Raw genomic sequence first — 19,339 nt, 5'->3', positions numbered from 1 at the left:
TGACTTCTGCCCTTCACCCTGGTCCAGTTCTGCAGCCCCATGTGGCTTGGTACCAGGTGCCAGCTGGTTATGGGCTTGTCATCTGAGCTGATGATTTTGTGGGACTATTTTTAAGCCCAGCTCTTGGACTGCACCCCACCCCCAGTCCTGCTACTGGTTGCTGCCTCCGCCTGCACCTCCTGGAATGCTGATTGGCAGTTAGGGCTGGGGTGGGGGCTGGGCAAACTGTTATAAAGCCTAAGGGGCTAAGCAAGTAGCTGTCACCTGGAGCTCCTGTGTCCCCTGCCACCATGACCACCCACCGCCTAGTGATGGTTCGACATGGTGAAAGCTTATGGAACCAAGAGAACCGTTTCTGTGGCTGGTTTGATGCAGAACTGAGTGAGAAAGGGGCTGAGGAGGCCAAGAGGGGGGCCACTGCCATCAAAGATGCCAAGATAGAGTTTGACATCTGCTACACATCGGTGCTGAAGCGGGCTATCCGCACCCTTTGGACCATCCTGGATGTTACGGACCAAATGTGGGTGCCTGTGGTACGTACCTGGCGCCTCAATGAGCGGCACTATGGTGGCCTCACGGGCCTCAATAAGGCTGAGACAGCTGCAAAGCATGGGGAGGAGCAGGTCAAGATCTGGAGGCGTTCCTTTGACACCCCACCACCACCTATGGATGAGAAACACAACTACTACACCTCCATCAGCAAGGTGGGCCAGGTGCTGGGAGGCTGTAAGGTTGGGAGCCCAGGTGGGCGGGCTACCCAGTCAACAAACAGACATGTTCCTGTGCCCTTGTCCCCAGGACCGGCGCTATGCAGGCCTGAAGTCTGGGGAGCTGCCTACCTGTGAGAGCCTCAAGGACACCATTGCCCGGGCCCTGCCCTTCTGGAATGAGGAGATCGCACCTAAGATCAAAGCTGGTCAGAGAGTGCTTATTGCAGCCCATGGGAACAGCCTTCGAGGCATTGTGAAACATCTGGAAGGTGAGGCCATCTGTAAAGATGTGAGACAGAAACCACTGAGGTTGATTCGTTTCAGTTATTTTACAGATGTCAGGGTTTCAAAACTTGATTGTGGAATACTGTGTGTTGTTCCAGTATGCAGGGCTATATGACAAAGGTGGTGAATTTAGTCAGCATAGCACAGCTGAGGCACTCCATGGAAGGTAGAGCAGGCTTAAGGCATCCACTGGGGAAAAGGGCCAGAGCTCTGGGCATCAACGCCAAGTACTGGCTTGCTGCTCAACCAAGCCACCTGAGCTGTTATAAAACTTTTGGTGCCTCTCCTGGTGCTGCCTGCATTTCTTCTTTTTCTCTCAAGATGTACACAGTGCCCTAATTTGAGGTCCTTTTGCCTCAGGTGTGGGCTACAATACATAGTCCATCCACCACACAAAGCTGATCTAGGCAAAAAAGCAGTCTGAGTGCAGAGACATGGAACTAACTTAAAATCTGAGGCCTGGAGTGGTGCTCCTAAGGAGCAAGGGCTGGCAGACAGGTCTGGAAGAGGGGTATAGTGGTCAGGGAGATTACCAATTCTGGTACCGACTGGGTCTTAAAGATACCAGAAGCCTAATCTGATTCTGGACAATCATTAGACTTTTGGGATCCTAAGGGTTGGGGTATGATCCACTTCTCCAGCTCCTAGCAGCAACATGAGGAAGATTCCCCCACTCCCGAGTTCTCTTTGTTGTAGGGGAGAAGTGATGGCAATAGCAAAGGTTGAGCTGCTATTCCAGGCAGGGCTGCAGGAGCAGGCAGTGGGTCAGGTTTCCTGTTCCTCCCCAGTTCAGAATTTAGAAGCTCTAGAAACCAAATGTCATTCTCCCAAACCCTCTTTAGCCTGGCCCACTCACCCTGGGCTGAAAGCATGTGTGTGGCCACTCAGGTCACAGCTGTTCATGGAGGATGCTCTTGTCTGTTGGGCTATTTCTGTAGCCAGCTCTCCCTTAACCTTTAGGTACATTTTTGTGGCCTTGCTCTCAGGGATGGGTTAACTGGCAGCATCCCAGCACCATGGGCCACAGGAGCCATTCTGTATGAATTGAGTAGAAGGGGCTGAAAACATTGTTCCTCCACTTCAGGGATGTCAGACCAGGCCATCATGGAACTGAACCTGCCCACTGGAATCCCCATTGTGTATGAGCTGGACCAGGCACTGAAGCCCACCAAGCCCATGAGGTTCCTGGGAGACGAAGAGACAGTTCGGAAGGCCATGGAAGCTGTTGCTGCCCAGGGAAAGGCGAAGTGAAGGTGTGGGGGACAATAAAGTTACTTCTGAAGCACAGTGCCAAGTTTAGTATGGCTGGGCTTGGTCTACCCAAGTTAGGTTTTAGTCAGTCACAGGACCTCCTTGGTCTAGGTCACTGCTATCCCCAAGTCACCATCTATGGGTACAAGAAGCCCAGTACCCATCCCAGGCTACTGGGGGTGAATCAGGACCTTGTACACCCTTTGTTGTTTGACCAACCCCCATAGTGACCCTAGAACTAGAGAATCACTTGGTTTTATGAGGGACAAAAGCAATGGAATCTGGCCTTCTCCCTGAGGAACAGGAAGTACAGCTTCTGGCCAACTTCTCCTTTGGGGTGGGTTTTTGCTATCTTTGTGACCTCTTAAGTGGCGAGTTAAATGTACCTTCAGGGCAGGACAAACCTAATGGACTAAGCCTGCAACAGCATAAGCTCGTAGGGCCGCCATGGCTGTTTTCACAATGCCTCGACAGCTGCCTGACAGGGTCAGGGGCTGCCAGTGGTAAGTCTGAAGTCAAGCCTGTCCATTCAGCATCTTCATCAGATGAGTGCTGGGCTCTGTTGCAGAGGTTCCTGGAAAAAACTGTAGCAGTGGCCCCTTCTGAACTGAAATGCACGAAGGCTCCAACATTAGCTATTCATACACCTCTTAACCCTGGCTGCCCAGGAACTACGCACACCAAGCTGGGCTTGTGGCCCTGAACTCAAGAGACCCACCTGCCTGTGTGTGCCGACATTTTCAGGCATGTGCCACCATGCCTGCTCATTTATACTTCCTGTAGGAGGCTAAACAGTCTGTCTGAGGGCACATATGTGTGGGCACACGCACACACTCAGGAACGATGCAAATACAGAGCCCAGGCTTGGATTTCTTCCCCATTCAGGTCACAAGTAGGGCAGATGGGCTGTGGGCCTCACCACACTGATTAGATGGCTTATCAGACATAGATGGGTGGAGACAGTAGAGGACACAATAGATGGACCACAGGATGCAAGTCTTTGATTTTGCACATTCCCAGAGATGGAAACTCAAGTCATCTCAAAGAGGTGGGGAAGCCTCTGATAAGAAAACTTCCCCTCTGCTAAAACCGCCATGTTCTATTCTGACTTTGGTGAAGACTTCCCTAAAAACCATTCTCTTTTAAGCTCATGATTCCCGAGGCCCTCTCTAAACAGCTGCAGCCACCACCCTTAGAAGCCACACAGAAAGAAAGGCAAATGTACAATGTGGCCCCAGATGTCCCTGCTCTGAGTCCATTGTCTCAGTGCTGCTGTCCCTGGACAGGTCATCCAGAGCTGGTCACAGGTTAAGCTTGGCTCAATATGCCATTCCCACCGGGGTCAAGTGTAAGGCTGGCAGAAGGGCCTAGAGGCTGCGGTAAGCATTTGGGGGAGCAGTGGGATACTGCTACATCTGGGGTAACAGGAGCACTCAGGGCAGAGAAAGCCTTGTTCTCATTGAAGTCCCATTCCTGGAAGAGGGCCAAACGCTAACTCTTAGGCCTCCTCCTTAGGCACAAGGAAGCCACTGCGGTGAAGGATGACAGGTCTCCGCCTCACTCTATGAGCTCCACGTAGTTGGCAGGAAACATGCCAAAGTGACCATCAGGCCCATAGCCACGCCACCAGCCTTCATCAATCACCTCGATGCCTGTGATTAGGTTCTCAGGGTCAAAGGAGATCTCTGTGTCGTCAGCTGCAGGAAGGGAAGTCACAGCATGGCATCCCAGGCCTTGCCACACCCCTCAGCTGCTCCCAGGGAGGCCTGCCTTTCCTGCCTTTCCTGCAGAAACCCAGCCCATTCCCCAAGGCCTCCCCTCAGGAAGGTTCACCTCTGACAAGACCTGAAAGGAAGAGATTTCTGCCCACAGGTGGCGAACAGCTAACTGGAGGCCGTTGCTGCAAGGCCACTGCCACGCCAGGGCTTTCCCTCTCACACGTCCTCTAGAGCTGACCTCCATGAAGCCCCTATACACACTCTTGTCCCCTAATCTTCACTTCTGTGATGGTCAGGTGGGAGGTCTTACCTGCCTGGTAGTCGTACAAGGCCCGAGCACACAGCCCTTGTCCACTGAGGCCCTGGCTCTGCATGTAGTTGTCAATGTGTCCAGAGCCAGCCCCTTGCTGCTGTACCTGTCAGAATTTGAGAAAGATGGGATGACACCAGACCCAGCCTTCTCCTGTGGTCAGATTAAACTGGAGGCTGAAGCAAGGGCACAGGATACAGGAGGGCTGCTGGGGTCAGGGGCTGTTGTTGCCTGACACTTGTAGCATAGCTCTCACCTCAAAGGTCCAGAAGAGCAAGGCAGCACACCAGTGCAAGCTCTAGGCACCTTACCATCAATCAAGCAGAAGCACTGGCTCATACATCCTGGAGTATAGCATGGCTCCATGCCAAACAACAGCACACTCACTGGCAGACTACTTCCTACCATGCTCAAGGCCTTGGATTCTATCATCCGTGCCACAAAAAAAAAAAAAAAAAAAAAAAACCAAAAAAAAAAAAAAAAAACGGAATGATGCCGTGCATGGCCACAATCCTGCACTCAAAGGGCTGTGTCAAGAGCTCTCCAGCTGAAGGCCATAAGAAGCAATACAGGGGCTGGAGAGACAGTCCAGTAGCCAAGAGCACTTGGGGCCTTGCAGAGGACCTAGGTTTGGGTCTCACAACCCACATGGTATCTCACAACTGTAACTCTAGTTCTAGGAGATCTGATATTCTCTTCTGGTCTCCACAGGCATCACACACACACAAACACACACACACACACATGTATACAGGCCAAATGCTCATACATATAAAATAAACAAAAGACCAAAACAAAACAAAACCCAACCCCACCCCTAGTGCCCTAAAATGTGCCACAGGAAACTCAGGCCTGTGTCTACACCCCATCCCCCATTAGGGACCCACCAGTGGTGGTTCTTCATAGAGGGTGTCCTGCTCTGGGGGCACTTCATACGTAGGTTCGTCTTCTGTCTGGGCTGAAGGCAGAGTGCTGGGTGCCGGCTCCTCACAGACACCTGCAAAGGACAGAGCAGGTTGTGACCTTCTAACAACACTCCCCTCCTCAAGCATCCTTCCCTTCCGGGGCTATGCAAGGGCTGTCACAAAGGTCTTGCCTGCTGCAGGCCGTGAGACAGGAGAAGTGGGCTCTCGGCCATAGGAAGCTTCTGGTTGAGTGAGCTGCTTCTGCAGGAAGGGGCTCCTCAGCTTGCCTGAAAAATCCAGCAATTACTTTGTGTATCACTTCAGACACACCCCTTGCAGTCTACAGACCTGCCTAGGTGTACCTAAAATAGGGCTCTGGCTACAGGTAAAGACCCCAGAATGTGAGACTATGTCAAAAATCTGTGAGCCTAGAGTCCTATGTTCTTTAGTGGTCAGAGTGGTGTAGAATGGTCATACTGCAGGGCAAGAAGGGACAGCTGGATTCTAGGTGGCTCTCCTTACTCATTTATCCTTTGTCACCCTTTAATACATGCATTGGAGGCCCCTGCATGGGACTCTGGCTTCCCCTCAGCCCACCCCTGCTGTATGACCGGTTCAGAGGAATCTCACCTGGCTGAGAGCTGGAGATGGACGTGGTGGACATAGCCCTTTCCTTCTGCTTGAAAATCTCTCGTGCGTGTGGGGCCTGCTGCCCAGCAGACTCCTGGGAGAAGCACAGAAGCATGCCTTGACCCCTGACTGCTCCTACCTCAAGCTCGTTAAGAATGTGTGGGGTGATGTAGCATGGGGACTAGGAAGCAAGGAGCTGACAGGGCCTCTCCCCAGAGCTGGTCCTGGCTTCCCCCACTGTGCCAGATAATGCCAGAAATGTGCCTCAGGCTAAGCCTTCAATCCAAGATCAAGGATTTCAACAAGTGACCAAGACAGATCCAAACCAGCAAAGTGCCCAGGTCCACGTAGAGAAGTCTCAAAACTCACCCATTCCTGTCTGTTTCTTGAAACCACCTCTTGCTCCAGCTCACCCGTCCTGCTGGAAGGGCAGAAATGAGAGGAGCTGAGGCTCCTCAGGAGCTCCTCACGCTGTTCCCTTAGTGGCCCTGCCTCTCAAGCAGGTGAGCATCTGGGGACAGCTGTAACCACTTGCCCCGTGCAGGGTGGGCTAACCTCGGGAGTCCAGCTGATCCATGTTGCTCCTGGTAGCGCTGCTCACGGCGGGCAGCCTCCTGCAGCTCTCGCTCCCGCCGCTCCTCCTCCAGCCGCTGCCGCTCCTCTTCAGCCCGTCGCTTCTCCTCCAGGCGGCGGTTCTCCTCTTCCTTCTGCAGGAGGAGCTGCTCACTCAGCCATGTGCAGCCAGCCCCCTTGGCCTCACCCTTGCGAGGGACTTGTTCCCTGAAGGGCCACGGTCAAGGAAGGGCCACTAGGTCCCATCATGCCCTGTGACTTAACTTACAGCCCGGAAGGATGCCTGTCAGTGTGCCTCCCCCACTACTGCAGCACTCACCTCCGCTTTGGCCCAGAAGTTATCCTTGCCAACTTTCTTGATCTCAGACATGGCATTGGTCTTCTGGTACACGGAGCCCTAGAGACAACACAGTACACACTAGAGGTCTGGCCAGGTTAAGGGGATTTGCCAGTTCCAGAGAGCTGGTGAAAGCTACTAGACTACACCTGGTAGGCTCAAGGGAGCCTGGCCTACCACCACCAAGGAGACTCAGTAAGATGTTCAGAAAAAAATTCAAGGAGCAGCCAAGTGGCTGAGATTGAAGGTTCTTCTTGAGTTCAAGGCCAGCCTGGCCTATGGAGCAAGTCCCTGTCTCAGAAAAACAAAACAAGAGCTGGAAAGATGGCTCAGCTGCTAAAAGTACTTACTGCTCTCGCAGAGGACCAGGTTCAGTTCCCAGCACCCACATGGAGTAACTCTTTAACTCCAGTTCCAGAACCCCGCACCCCTTTCTGTTCTCTGCAGGCACAGCACAAATGTAGTGCACGTACATATATGCAGGCAGAACACCTATACACATAAAATAAAAATAAAGTACATCTGAAAAACAAAAGCCCAGGGAAACCAGCCAGCAGGACATGGCATCCTGAGAACACTGTGTATATGTGCAAACGCGTGTGTCGATGGTGGAGACTGGTCCTCGCTGATGGGCAGAGGAAAGGATTCTTATCCTAGATCCTGGCAGCTCTAAAGCAGGCTGCTGCTCTGACAGCTGACAGCTAACAGCATCCCGGAGAATCACCATGGATCCCAATTGTATGACTAATAAGTGGTTTGCAGCCATGAGCTCCACCAGATGCCAGAAATGCATGCCTGTGTGGTTTCAGGCTCCACAATAAAGCCATCAGAAGTTCTCCACAATGGCTACTACCAGGAACTGTCCAAGTCATGCAGACACTGTAGCCTTGTAGACTATCTCAGCTGGAGACAGTTGCTGAAGGGCCTTTGCCAAGCCAGTGGGGTTGGTGCCTACCAAGGCTTAGGATTACCCTCTAAAGATACCAACAGGAGGGACTGGTTACCGAGGCATTAGAAATCACATTTCTGGTCCCTGCCCTCAGGCATGGAGAAAGGTGATGGGTGGACAGCACTCACCACTGGGGCCTGAGGCCCTACATCCTGGAAGCAGCTGCTTTCCTTATGGAAGCTGTAATTGGCTCCAGAGGCCTTGGCAACCTTCTCCATGATGCACTCAGGCTCCACGTCCTCCTCAGCCCGTGCGTTGATGGTCACATGGGCACCCTGGAGCAGAAGCAGCACTTAAAGCACAAGCTTTGCAAGTTTAGGAGAGGACAGGCCAAAGCAAAGGGCTGCTCTCCTCAGCCAAGGATGTTATATACTTCCTGATACCACGCCCCGCTCTCTCCAGCCATGGATCTTATACACTTCCTGCTGAGTTCCCACCAGGCCTGCTCTCCCCAGCCGTGGATGTTACATAGTTCCTGCCGAATTCAATACATGCTCAGGCACCTTCCACTATTCCTTTCCGGGTAGCTGACCTGTGATCTCATTAACTGTCATTATACATCTAACATGCTTGGAAGCTCACTGAGGATGTAGGCTCAGTAGCAGAGTACTTGCCTAGCTAGCAGATGAGAAGATGTCTTTGATCTCAGCACTGCATAAAAACTTAAAACTTAACTAAAAGCTTAGAAGCTTCTGTCACCCACCAGACAGAAGGACTAAGGTATGTCTAAAGTCATGTAGGTACAAATTGAAGCCAGTCTCAAGTCTTCTTGCCAGGAATCAAGGAAATGCAAAGTCAGTTGAAAACTGAGTTATAAATTGTGATAAAAAGTGTCTTGGAAACCGGAAAAAAAATTACAGCCGTGGCATGAGTGACAAAGGTTGTAATAACCAGCAGGAAAGGGATGCATCAGAGGATACATGGGACGTCAGAGGGATACTCGGGGCAGGGCACTGGCAGCTTGTTCCTTCCTCCAAGTCTTGCTGCTGCTTAAACACCCCTTCCCCCCTTTTTGTTTTTAGTTTTATGAGACAAGAGGTCTCACTGTGTAGCCCTAACTAGCCTGGCACTCAAAGAATCTGCCTGCCTCAGCCTTCTGAGTGCTGAGATTAAAGGTTTGAGTCGCTATACCATTTGGGGCCAAACCACTCAGACAGAATGATCATAACAAAACAGAACCCAGGGCTCAGTCCCCCTGCACTCGGCCAGTGCTGGAGTGTCCTTATCTTGCCCACAGTGAAGCCAGCCAGAGGTGGCTCTGCCCATACCCTGTTGTCCAGTTCACCTGGACCAAGAATCTATAGTACTGGATCTTCAAGGCCCTGCAGGGCTTGGCTCAGTTCCTACCTTCAGGAAGTTGGCCATGGTGCTGACATGGTTGGCACACGCTCCTTTCCGCACATCATTCACACCCTCGCCTGTCTGCAACACAAGCACAAACTGCATGAACCAGGCCTCCCCCAAAGCCACTTTAGTTTCCCTATCTCTCCTAAGAGATACTCCCTCGTCCCTACTCCCCACTCCCCGCCAAAGCCATTCTCCAACCGAGTCACACAATCCTCGTGCTTTTAAAGAAGCTCAGGATTGAGAAGTATGCTGGCTTCCCACGTGGGAGCTTTGCTCAAACATTCCTGTTCCCCAGCTAGGGGGAAACATTCTGTTGGAGCTCCTATCTCTACACTCCCAACGCTCCGGAACACAACCCCACTCTGCTCCACCAGAACCATCACTGGGAAGAGGACAGGGCAGGATTTTTTTTTTTTTAATCATTTCTATTCCATTCTCAGGAAACCATTCTGGGCTTGGAGGGTGAATTCCAAGCAAAGCCATTTATTCCTTGGTTCACAATGAACAGTCTATTCCTCTCATTCACCCGTTTACAGCTAACAGGTCTGTTGACCTACTGAATGGTATAGGAGAACACTCTGTTCCCAAGGTTCAAAGGACAGAGGACAAGGGACTTCCCCAGTGCATCAGAGGAGCTGAATTCACATACCCAGTTGATGAGGACAAACTTGGGCAGGCCAGAGTTGGGGTCCTTCACCCTGCAGAAGGCATACATCACCTTCCCACTGTTGAGCTCCTCCACCAGCTCCTCCAGGCCTCCCTCTGCAGAGTCACGGGAAGGGTCAGAGGTCAGAGGCAACCCCTGCCCACTGGTGCTCACCCCACTGCCTCAGAATCATTCTGGGACCCAGGTTTAAAATCAAACTCCTGAGGATGAATGTGCAGCTCAGTGGTAGGGTGTCTGGATGGCACATATCAGGTCCTGGTTCATTCTCCCGCACCACAACAGTAAGCAAATAAATAGATAAATGAATATGCAACCATATTCTTGGGCTTCAATCCCACTCAGATGATTGAGTAGAGTTGGTGGGACCCAAGACAGTACGTTTCTGACCAGCATGTTAGGTACCTTTTTGTTTTTGCCCACGACAGTTTGCTTATTTTTTAAACCACTTCTCTAAACTGAGGAGAGAAATAGACATTTTTTTAAAGTTGCTATTTCTATCGCATTTACCTTTTCTTCTTCTTTTTTTTTTAACGCTTATCCGACTTTTTATCCACTTAGTTCACCTCTCACATTCGTGGCTGGGGAAGGATGAGCTGCTCTAGGCTATTCTTCCTGTGCTTCACTCTCTAAACTCCCCAGGTCAAAGCAGAAGCCAGGTCAGGCATTTTGGCTACAGGGTTCCACAGAACCTAGGGCGGTCAGCATTCTGATGAGCAACTGAGTCCTGCTTTGTGTCAGCAGGAAGCTAGGAATGCTGATATCTGCAACTCACAGGCACCTACCATGTCACATGAAATGACCATTTGGTGATAATTCTAGAAAGAGGATTTATTAGTAAGAATGGCGCATAGTGGATAGGGACTTTTCTATCAACAATAGTAACTAAAAGCACACCCTCATTCGCCTGAGCAGAGAGCATGTTCTGGGCATCCACTTGGAGCTGGAGTAGAGGGTGGTTAGGTAGGCCCCACCGACAGTCATGCTAGCTTCAAGCAAGGGAAAAGAATCAAGGGTTTCAGCTGACAGGCCTGTCTCATATCTCAGGCATCTTTGGATCGGCTGACTTGCCAGGTTATCCCTGTAGTGGACAAAAGTATTTCTTCTGTATTTCTGAACAGACACTTTGACCACCAAATCAAGGTCCTCACGACCACTTGCAGCAGCACGGCCTCTCCCTAATGAGGGTCAGGCCCTTGGGTGTAGTTGCCTGAAACCAAGGCAGGACAGAATCAGAGAATATATGTGGGCCTCCACCTGCACCAGCTCCGAAGCTGGCTTCCTCAGTGTGCAGTACCCTGGACAAGGGCTGCGCATGAGTTTTTTGGAAAGCAGGCTGCTTCTTACCTAGCAGCACTGCCCTGGCCCAGCCAGAGAAAGATGTTTTCTCTAACAAACATGTGAACTGCATCAGGGTATCATGGCTGACATGGCTCTGGCCCTGGTCGATGCTAGTCTGCATTCAGATCAGAAGTAGCCCTTAATGGAGCCATCTTGGCACAAGGTCTGCAGGAAAACTCAGCCGGGGAAGGGTCAGCTGTAGGAAGGAGATGCCTGTGCACCTGAGTCCTCTTCCTGCTCCCGCGAGGCTTGAACATCAGCTGTGGTGGCCCACAGTTAGTCACACTACTCCCTATGTCACCTCACTACGATACTGCTGTTTGGGTTCATACTCACCTCCTGTGCCAGCCACACGAATGTCATTGCTGTTACCTTCATAGGTGAAAAGAGCCCTGCAAAGAAAGACAAGTGGGCTCAGCCGGCAGCACTCAGGGCTCTGCGCCTTCTCTGCACCCACAGCAGGCACAAGCTGCTCCGTATTGCCAGAGACTACCCAACAGGCTGCTGTGAGGCTACCTGCAGGACTGAGGAAGGACATACATACACACACTCGGGGAGAGTTATGTGCTCTTCTACACACTAAAATAAAGCACTCAGCTGGCTTTCAGGCATATACATTTCAAAAGGCAAAGGATGTCTTCATATTCCTGAGTCTCAACACCTACACTGGGCCCTCCTGGGTGTGTATCAGCCATGCCTTCTGTAGCCTGAGGGTAGAGCAGCAGGGCTTCCGGTCTTGAGATTCTCCTGGAAAACATGCACTTTCCCAGGCAGATATAGCAACAGAAGTAGACAATGACACAGCACCGAGTACCAGTTAAGACACAGAGCGGGGCTGGAGGGATGGCTCAATGGTTAAGGGCACTGATTGCTCTTCCAGAGGTCCTGAGTTCAAATTCCATCAGCCACATGGTGGCTCACAACCATCTGTAATAAAATCTGATGCCCTCTTCTGGTGTGTCTGAAGACAGCTACAGTGTACTCATATATAATAAATAAATCTGAAAAATAAAAAGACCACAGATCCACCAGTCCTCAAATGAACAGTTTTCCAGAGGCATGATTTCCATCTAGTGGAGTCTTGATGTGCTAACTTGAAGATGGGTGTGTATAACTATTCATAAGACTCTGGAGATGATTTTAGCTCATATGCTTGTTCTTTAGAAGTAGTGAGGAAACAGTGAGTCATGGACCAGAATGAAGGTTACTAAAGGAGAGCGATCCTGAAGATGTGGTTCATCTCTTCAGACAAGTTGCACCTGAGGGGTCACAACACAGGGCCCAGACATTAGCATGAATCTTGCACCTAGCAAGGCTGACATGAGGTACAGGTGACAGACTCAAGTGACAGCAAATCTGGCTGTTGTCTCTTGGGCTCAGAGGCAGGTGGACAGAAGCTCCAGACTGTGTTCTAAGAGGCTGTCAGTGCCTTGCTCAGGGCCATGTCCAGAGTCAGTGAGACAGGCCTACCAGGCAGGGCTGCGGACAGGAGACACTGCTTCCCAGAACAGAGGGGATCCCCAGAGTGAAGCCCGAGCCAACCGGACAGCGACTTGGGAGGCACATCTGACACTCAGCCTGAGTTGGTAGAGCTCTCTGGAAGAACCCAGTCCCTCTCTCTTGGTAATGAGTCCTGGCAGTCATGGCAGAGGGACTAGAAGCAGCAGCAGACAGAAGGGGCCCAGCAGCCTTCCTGCTTGGTGTCTGGGATGCAGACCTCCAGCCTCACCTCATGTTCTCTTGTGTTGTATTTGAAATCACCTTCAGAAATGATTTTCAGTCCAAACTAGGCAGAGTGGTAAATGCTTGGTAATCCCAGCACCAGGAGGTAGGGATAGGGGCAGAGGCAGAGAGATCACAAGTTTAAGGCCAGCCTGGACTATATGGAAAGATTCCGGCTCAAACAAAACAACATTAACAAAACCCTATCAAGACTGAGGAGGTGGCTCAGTTGATAAAGTGCTTGCGAAGTTTAGCCTCAGGACTAGAGAACCATTCCTAGTTCCTATGTGCAGCCAGACAGTGTTTATAGCCCCAATGCTGGGAGGCAGATAGGTAGATCCTGGAGCTTCCTGGCTACCTAGTCTAGCAGAATGAGACCCTATCTAAAAAGAAGGGGGGGGGGGCTGGAGAGGAGGTCCTAGGTTTGGTTCCCATCATTTACATGGCAACACACAATTGTCTGTAAATCCAGTTCCAGGGGAACCCACATGCTCTTCTGGCTTTCAGGGGTACCAGGCATGCACATGATACATATACATACATGAAGACAAACATTTATACACACAAATCTTTAAAAAAAACTAAGGCAAGGCAGAAATGGACTAAGGAAAACTGACACTACCCTCTGGCCTCCACACACTTGTGTGTGTGTCTCTGTGAATGCATTTGCACATGTACACTCACACATTCACATGCACACATAATACACACACCACCCCAAAATAAAATTTCCAGTTCAGGGTATTTTTCTTACCTTCAACAGAGCCCCCCACCCCTTCTTTTAAATCAGCGTAAATAAAGCATGGTGCGCTGGGCTGTGTACAGCAAGAAAGCATCCAGTCACTCTCCAGGTATGTGCATGCTGACAGGACTGAAGCTACAAACCACCCCGGAAAGGTCCGAACCACGGAAGCTACCTTCCAATGGAGGCACAAACATACATGCTAATGTACAGTCAGGGACAGAAGTACGCACAGAGTGAAAAGAAACCAGATGAGCACAGGGCAGGCCAAGCTCTTTTGGGAGGAGGCTGAAGCTGGATTATAGATGAGAAACTAAAGCTATGATTCTTGTCTACTGTGCCATGGTACCAGCTTTGTGTGTAACCTTTTGTGACTACCAAACTAAATACTACCTCTTTTTGACAGTCTCTTTTTTATCATGGCTTAATCCATCCATCAAAACATATGATAGTTAGGTAAAAGGGACAGAAACAGGCCTACCTGACCATGGTAGGGAAGACATAAAGGACACACACACACACACACACACACAGTTCATGACGGTTTCCAGCATGTGCCTTATTTGTATTGCAAGGAAATAAAACTGGGAGAGAGGACAAGGTGACCATAACTTTAGTTTAAGGGGACTCCACCTCTTTTCTGACCTCTGAAGGCTCCAGACATGCATGTGGTCCACATACTAGGAATTCAGGAGTCTCTGAGAAGACAACCCTAGCATAGAGACATGAAGAACAAGAACCAATCAAGACGATATATATAAGTATGTCCCATGCAGGGGAAGCAGCAACACCAAAGCTGTCTGATGAGGAACTAGCTTGCAATTTTGAGGAAGAGAAACACTTTGGTACAAGGGTGGTCAACAGGTGTGGCCAGAGTAGTAAGCAGGAGGGGCAACAGGAACCAGGTCAGACATGGCCTGAGTCTGGGCTTTACTCAGCATGCAACAGGAAGTCACGGCAGTGATGGGCAGGGAAGTTAAGATGGCCCAGATATTTTCTCAGCTAGCGAGTGGGGACCTGCCACAAAAGCTTGCTGAGTAACTACTGAAATGGCTGTGACAATGAGGGTGGAGGCCAGAGGCTCGTTCAGCAGGAGTGGCAGCACCGTCTGCATGTAGTACTGCAGGAAGCTGGGCAGCAACATGGCTGCTAGGGCCGATGTACTGAACGGGGAAAGAGAAGGCTCTGCACCTTCAGAAGGAACAATGGGTGGATGGGGCAGGATGTCAGACCAAAGTGGAGCAGATGATTCTAGTAGGAGGCTCAATGTGCACTCAGGAGACAGACACCGGTGAGATCATGGCCAACCTGGTCTGCACAGTGAGTTCCAGGCCAGTCAGAGCTACATAGTGAAGGCTCTGTCTCAAAAGCTAGCAAGCTAGCACAGGGAAGGATTATAAGCATGGGTGAAGTACACTGCTAGCTAGGTTGTGAGGTATCACTCCCCAAACAGTGATGGCTCCTGAGAAGACTAAGGGGCCAAAAGATGAAGAGGAGAGACAACACAGTAGATTAGAAGATAGCTGGTCAGAGTCCTGCAATAGGGGAAGTCTCCAGGGAAGGCTCAACAAAGGCAAACTCGGTATGGCGCCCCTCAGTGCTGACCAGAGGATAGTGGTGGTCCCACCAGAACTCCAAAGTCCAGTTTGTACTCCCCAGAATTTGTTCACCTGCCAGACTCATCCTATTTCTCAGAAACGGAAGCACTAAAAACTGGCTAATGGAAGCACACTAAGTAAACGGAAAGTGAAAGAATTTCGGTAGACGGGTGGTACGCAAGCAGCAGAAAGCTGAAGAGGGCTCAGCAGGGTCATTCCGGAAACTTCAGATCCCAGTTCACAGTACTGTAATGCCCAAGTAAAACGAATTGCAGGATGAAACCTATACACTGACAGCCTAGCAGACGATGTCCTGAGGTGGTGGTGGGAGGATGCAGTCTTTTCTCATACAGTTGACAGGATCCCATTTTCAGACCTCTTTCTATAAGTCAGAACCGTGATCTAAGAGAACCAGGGACCCAGAACGCTAACATCCCTGACTGAGCCTTGGGTGAGCTCATGACTTCAACCCCACTTCTTATGCTGCTTTCATGGCCTATTCCTAACTCAAGGTTTAGAAAACGTGGTTTCCGCCTTCTAGGGAGCTGGAGAACTGCGCGGGACCCCTTTGTCCAGGAAAGTCCCAGAAATGCAAAGAGCACAACCAGGCAGAGACCTTCAAGAGACTCCCCAGGGCAGAGCCAACCACTAGGTGGCAGGGAAGAGGCTTGGGGATACTCGCTGGAGGACCGCGGTGGCGAGGGTGGGGTAGCATCTCGTTAGGTTTCAGGGAGGTGGACAGGTGATCCTGAAATACTACAGCCACGCTGCGACCTCCACCTTCCCGCTTCAGCGTCTCTCCGGCCCCGCCTTGCTGCCTACCAGTCGGTCGGGGATTTCTCGGTCACCACTTGCACATAGGCCTCCTGCAGCGCCGGCCCGTTCCGGCTCAGGTTCACCGCCATGGCACGCCCCACGGTCTCAGCGATGCAGCAGCCTCAGCTTTCTGCCGGCCTCCAGTGACGGCCGGAAGCCCCGCCCCGGCGGCCGGAAGCCTCGCCTCTGACGTGCAGAAGCCACGCCCAGGAGGCCGGAAGCGGAAGTAGGGAAATTGCGAGCCAGAATTGAGGCGGGGTGTCTGTTGGTGAATTCAAATGCGCCAGAGGCGGGCCTGTTTATTTGTCCTCGTCCGTGGGGTGTCGGCTCAAGTTAGAACACCAAGCTTATTCTTTTCTCATTCTTGTTTTAGTTAATGTATTTTGTTTGAGAGCAAACTTAGATTTCCTGGTCTCTCCAGACGTGTATTCCTGAACCTGTATGTGCGCTCGGAGGCCTCAAATTTAATCTGATAGTCGGACATGTTGGTCTACGCCTTTAACACCAGCATTCGGGAAGCTAAAGCAGGTGGATCTCCGAATTCAGCCTAGCACGGTGTACAGCGCAAATTCCAGGTCAGCGAGGGGCTATACAGAGAAGCCCTGTCAGGAAAACACAAAGAAAAGAAAAAAAAAAAAAAAAAAAAAAACTACAGTGTCCGTCGTGGAGGTACGAGCCTGTGATCCTAGCATGCAAGAGGCAGAAGCTTGAGTTCTAGACCATCTGAATAATGTAAAATAAAATACTTGATGCGCTAGTGGGTGAAGAAGACCTGCTTTATGCTTCAGTTCTCTTTCAAAACAGTTGCCTGAACTTCCTTATGAGAGACCATAATCTAGTCGTAAACTAAAACAAACCATCGCTTCTCTAAATTGCTTTTAGTTAGGGCATTTTATCACAGCGACAGAAATGAACTAGAACAGTGGGGGTTGAAGTTACATTTAAAATATGGCGTTGGAAGGCCAGGTTAGATGGTTCATGTCTTTAATCTCAGCACTGGGGAGGCAGAGGCAAGCCTGGTTTACATAGTTGAGTTTCAGAACATTTAGTGACCCAGTCTCAAAGACAGACACAAAAGGGGGTGGGATATGGAGAGATGGTTTGGTGGTTAAGAGCACTGGCTGCTCTTTCAGGGGTCCCAGGTTCAATTCCTAGCACCCATATGGCAGCTCACAACCCTTTGTAACTCCAGTCCTAGCCCTATTCTAGTCTCTGCTGGCAGTAGGCATGGCCATGGTGCACAATCACACAATATAAAAATAAAATAAGATGGGCATGGTGGCACATATCAATCCCTAGACATGGAAAGCAAAGGCAGGTAGATCTCTATGAGTTTAAGGCCAGCCTGGTCTACATAGTAAACTACTGGCTACAAGTGAGTCCCTGCCTCAAAAATGTATTTATAAAGAAACTCCAGCTTCATCTAGCAACCCAAATTTTCCAAGAGAGGTAACATTGTGGTATATGCACATGGGTGGGTGTATATACATAGAATGTGCTGCTGGAGGCCAGAGGACAATGTCAAGTGTCCTGCTCTTTCATAGTCCACCCTGTTCCTTAGAGAGCCTGGATCTGGGCTGGTAGCCAGTTACAGTGATCCTCCTGTCTCAGCCGCCCACAGCACTGACATTGTATACAGAGCCAAACCCAACTCTGTAAGCAGTTGCTGGGTGTTTGAACTCAGGTCTTCAAGTGCAAAAGCAGTACTTTCCCAGTGAGCCATCCCCACAGCCTCAACAGCAGTCCTTTATTCACAGATCACTTACACTAGTGTTCTCAACCTTCCTAATATTGTGACTCTCTAATAAAGTTTCTCATGTTGTGACCACCAACCATTAAGATTATCTTTTGGATACTTCATAACTGCAATTTGCTACTGTTATGAATGGTAATGTATATCTGATATACAAGATATCTGATATGTGACCCATAGGTTAAGAACCACCAACTTAAACCCATGCATCTCTCTAATCGTTGTGGTCCACTAAGGGGGAAGAAGATCACATTACCTCACAGTTGTCTTTACAGATCTGCTTGCTGTTCAGTTACTGACCTAGGATTGAACTTGGCAGTATATATACAGATAGATGTTGGTGGCATGGACCACCCACACAATAGTTTATTTTCAAAACAAGACTTTTGATTCAGGAATCTTTCCCCAGGTTGACCAGAGCCCTAGGGGCATGACAAATAGGTGCCCTTCTCAGTGGCAGAGATTCCAAAGGATTTGCCTGAGCACAAGACTGTCCAAGTGATCTGGCGAGTGTCAAAGCTCATTTCAGCTTTGCAGTCAGCGAAAATTTACACGGGGACATCAGAGGGCTAAACTTTTACTCTCTCTTTTACTTATTCTTCAGTAGAGAGGCCTGGCTTGGAGACTGTGGAGTTATAAACTGTAGATTTATGTTAAGTCAATACACGATTGGACAGGGAGAGGAGGTGGGAAAAAGGAGAGGAAACGGAAGAGGAAGAGTCAGGGAGTAAAACAGAAGAGGAGGAGTCAGAGGGGAAAGGAGAGGAAGGAAAGGGAACAGGTGGAGAGTTAACGGCAAGTGATAAGGGATCTCCTAGGAGGGGATAGAGAGTGTAGTGGTAAATCTGCCCAATATAGATGTGCAGCTTGTGTTCCTAATCACTGAGTTGTGTTTTCATTGAATGGGTTTATTTGGGTTGAAGAGGATATTGTAACAAATTGGGGATTTGGGTTGAAGAGAATATTGCAACAATAAACTATGTTTGAAAGATTTAAGTATGGATGCCTAGAACACTAACACCATGTTGGTTGAGGACTTTCCCCTCTGCTGACCTTGATGTGAAACCGTGCCCTGGCTAGGTTATCATCTACAAAATGCTGCTGAGCTCAAGTATATGACTTCACAGAGCACATGGTGTTGTAGCTTGGGAGAGAGCACATGGTAACAGCTTTGCAGAATATTTCAGTAGAAAATTCTTAAAAAGCAGGAATTTAAAGAGAAACTCTCAATAGGTTGAGAAGCAAGGAAAGAAGACTGAGCACCCAAAGAGACTGTGGTGAGGAAATCTTAAATGTGGGGGGCAGATGCAAGGCTTTGCTGAAGAATTCTCACGTACTGGTAACTTCTGTCGTGGACAGTCTTATGTGGCTGAGGTTAGCCTTGAACCTCCTTCCTCCACTTTCTCCTGCATCCTGAGGTTATGGGTATGGGTAACCATGCCCAGCTACATGTTTTTAAAGCAAACCAATCTCCTTTGGCTGATTCTCAAGTGTTAGATCTGCAGACTTCTTCCTTGCTCTCAAAGGCCTAACCTGGTTGTTTAGTGGCAGAGTTTTTCTCTTCTCACCCCTTTCTGATCCGCTCCCTAAGAAACAGACCAGCTTTATAACCAAGTCAGAAGACTGAGTTAAGGCTTGGTGTTATGGGTATACCTGTTCTCCCCATGCCAACGAATCTCTTAGGTCAG

General features: G+C 49.8%; 2 protein-coding genes across 3 annotated transcripts; one reads left to right on the top strand and one right to left on the bottom strand.

Moving 5' to 3' along the window:
* The first annotated feature begins 237 nt into the window (after positions 1-237).
* On the top strand, positions 238-2,277 carry PGAM2 (phosphoglycerate mutase 2). Its single transcript, XM_080928403.1, has 3 exons — positions 238-704; positions 799-979; positions 2,080-2,277. The coding sequence occupies exons 1-3, from the start codon at positions 291-293 to the stop codon at positions 2,244-2,246; spliced, it is 762 nt and encodes a 253-aa protein (XP_080784529.1). The 5' UTR covers positions 238-290; the 3' UTR covers positions 2,247-2,277.
* Positions 2,278-2,293: 16 nt separating this feature from the next.
* Positions 2,294-16,042, bottom strand: DBNL (drebrin like). Of its 2 annotated transcripts, none has more exons than XM_080928384.1 (13): positions 15,905-16,042; positions 11,357-11,412; positions 9,665-9,777; positions 9,016-9,090; positions 7,797-7,943; positions 6,702-6,779; positions 6,365-6,516; positions 6,179-6,230; positions 5,810-5,903; positions 5,371-5,466; positions 5,162-5,271; positions 4,275-4,380; positions 2,294-3,943 (listed from the first exon to the last, which is right to left on the bottom strand). In XM_080928384.1, exons 1-13 carry the CDS (start codon positions 15,985-15,987, stop codon positions 3,804-3,806), a joined length of 1,302 nt encoding a protein of 433 aa, XP_080784510.1. In that variant the 5' UTR covers positions 15,988-16,042; the 3' UTR covers positions 2,294-3,803. The 2 variants fall into 2 exon arrangements, with proteins under 2 accessions (XP_080784510.1, XP_080784511.1); XM_080928385.1 differs by having other exon boundaries at positions 6,179-6,227.
* Positions 16,043-19,339: the final 3,297 nt, after the last annotated feature.

This window comes from Micromys minutus (genome assembly GCF_963924665.1).
Source record: "Micromys minutus genome assembly, chromosome: 1".
NCBI classification, from domain to species: Eukaryota; Metazoa; Chordata; class Mammalia; order Rodentia; family Muridae; genus Micromys; species Micromys minutus.
The sequence above is the reverse complement of the archived record's forward strand: the minus strand, read 5'-3'. Positions and strand labels throughout refer to the sequence as shown.

Coding starts and splice junctions, on each gene's coding strand:
- PGAM2 (XM_080928403.1), top strand. CDS start 291: ATGACCACCCACCGCCTAGTGATGGTTCGACATGGTGAAAGCTTATGG. Junction 705..798: donor ACTACACCTCCATCAGCAAG/GTGGGCCAGGTG, acceptor CCTTGTCCCCAG/GACCGGCGCTATGCAGGCCT. Junction 980..2,079: donor CATTGTGAAACATCTGGAAG/GTGAGGCCATCT, acceptor CCTCCACTTCAG/GGATGTCAGACCAGGCCATC.
- DBNL (XM_080928384.1), bottom strand. CDS start 15,987: ATGGCGGTGAACCTGAGCCGGAACGGGCCGGCGCTGCAGGAGGCCTAT. Junction 9,778..11,356: donor TCGTGTGGCTGGCACAGGAG/GTGAGTATGAAC, acceptor GTGACTCTGCAG/AGGGAGGCCTGGAGGAGCTG. Junction 5,272..5,370: donor TGTCTCACGGCCTGCAGCAG/GCAAGACCTTTG, acceptor TGTCCTTTGCAG/GTGTCTGTGAGGAGCCGGCA.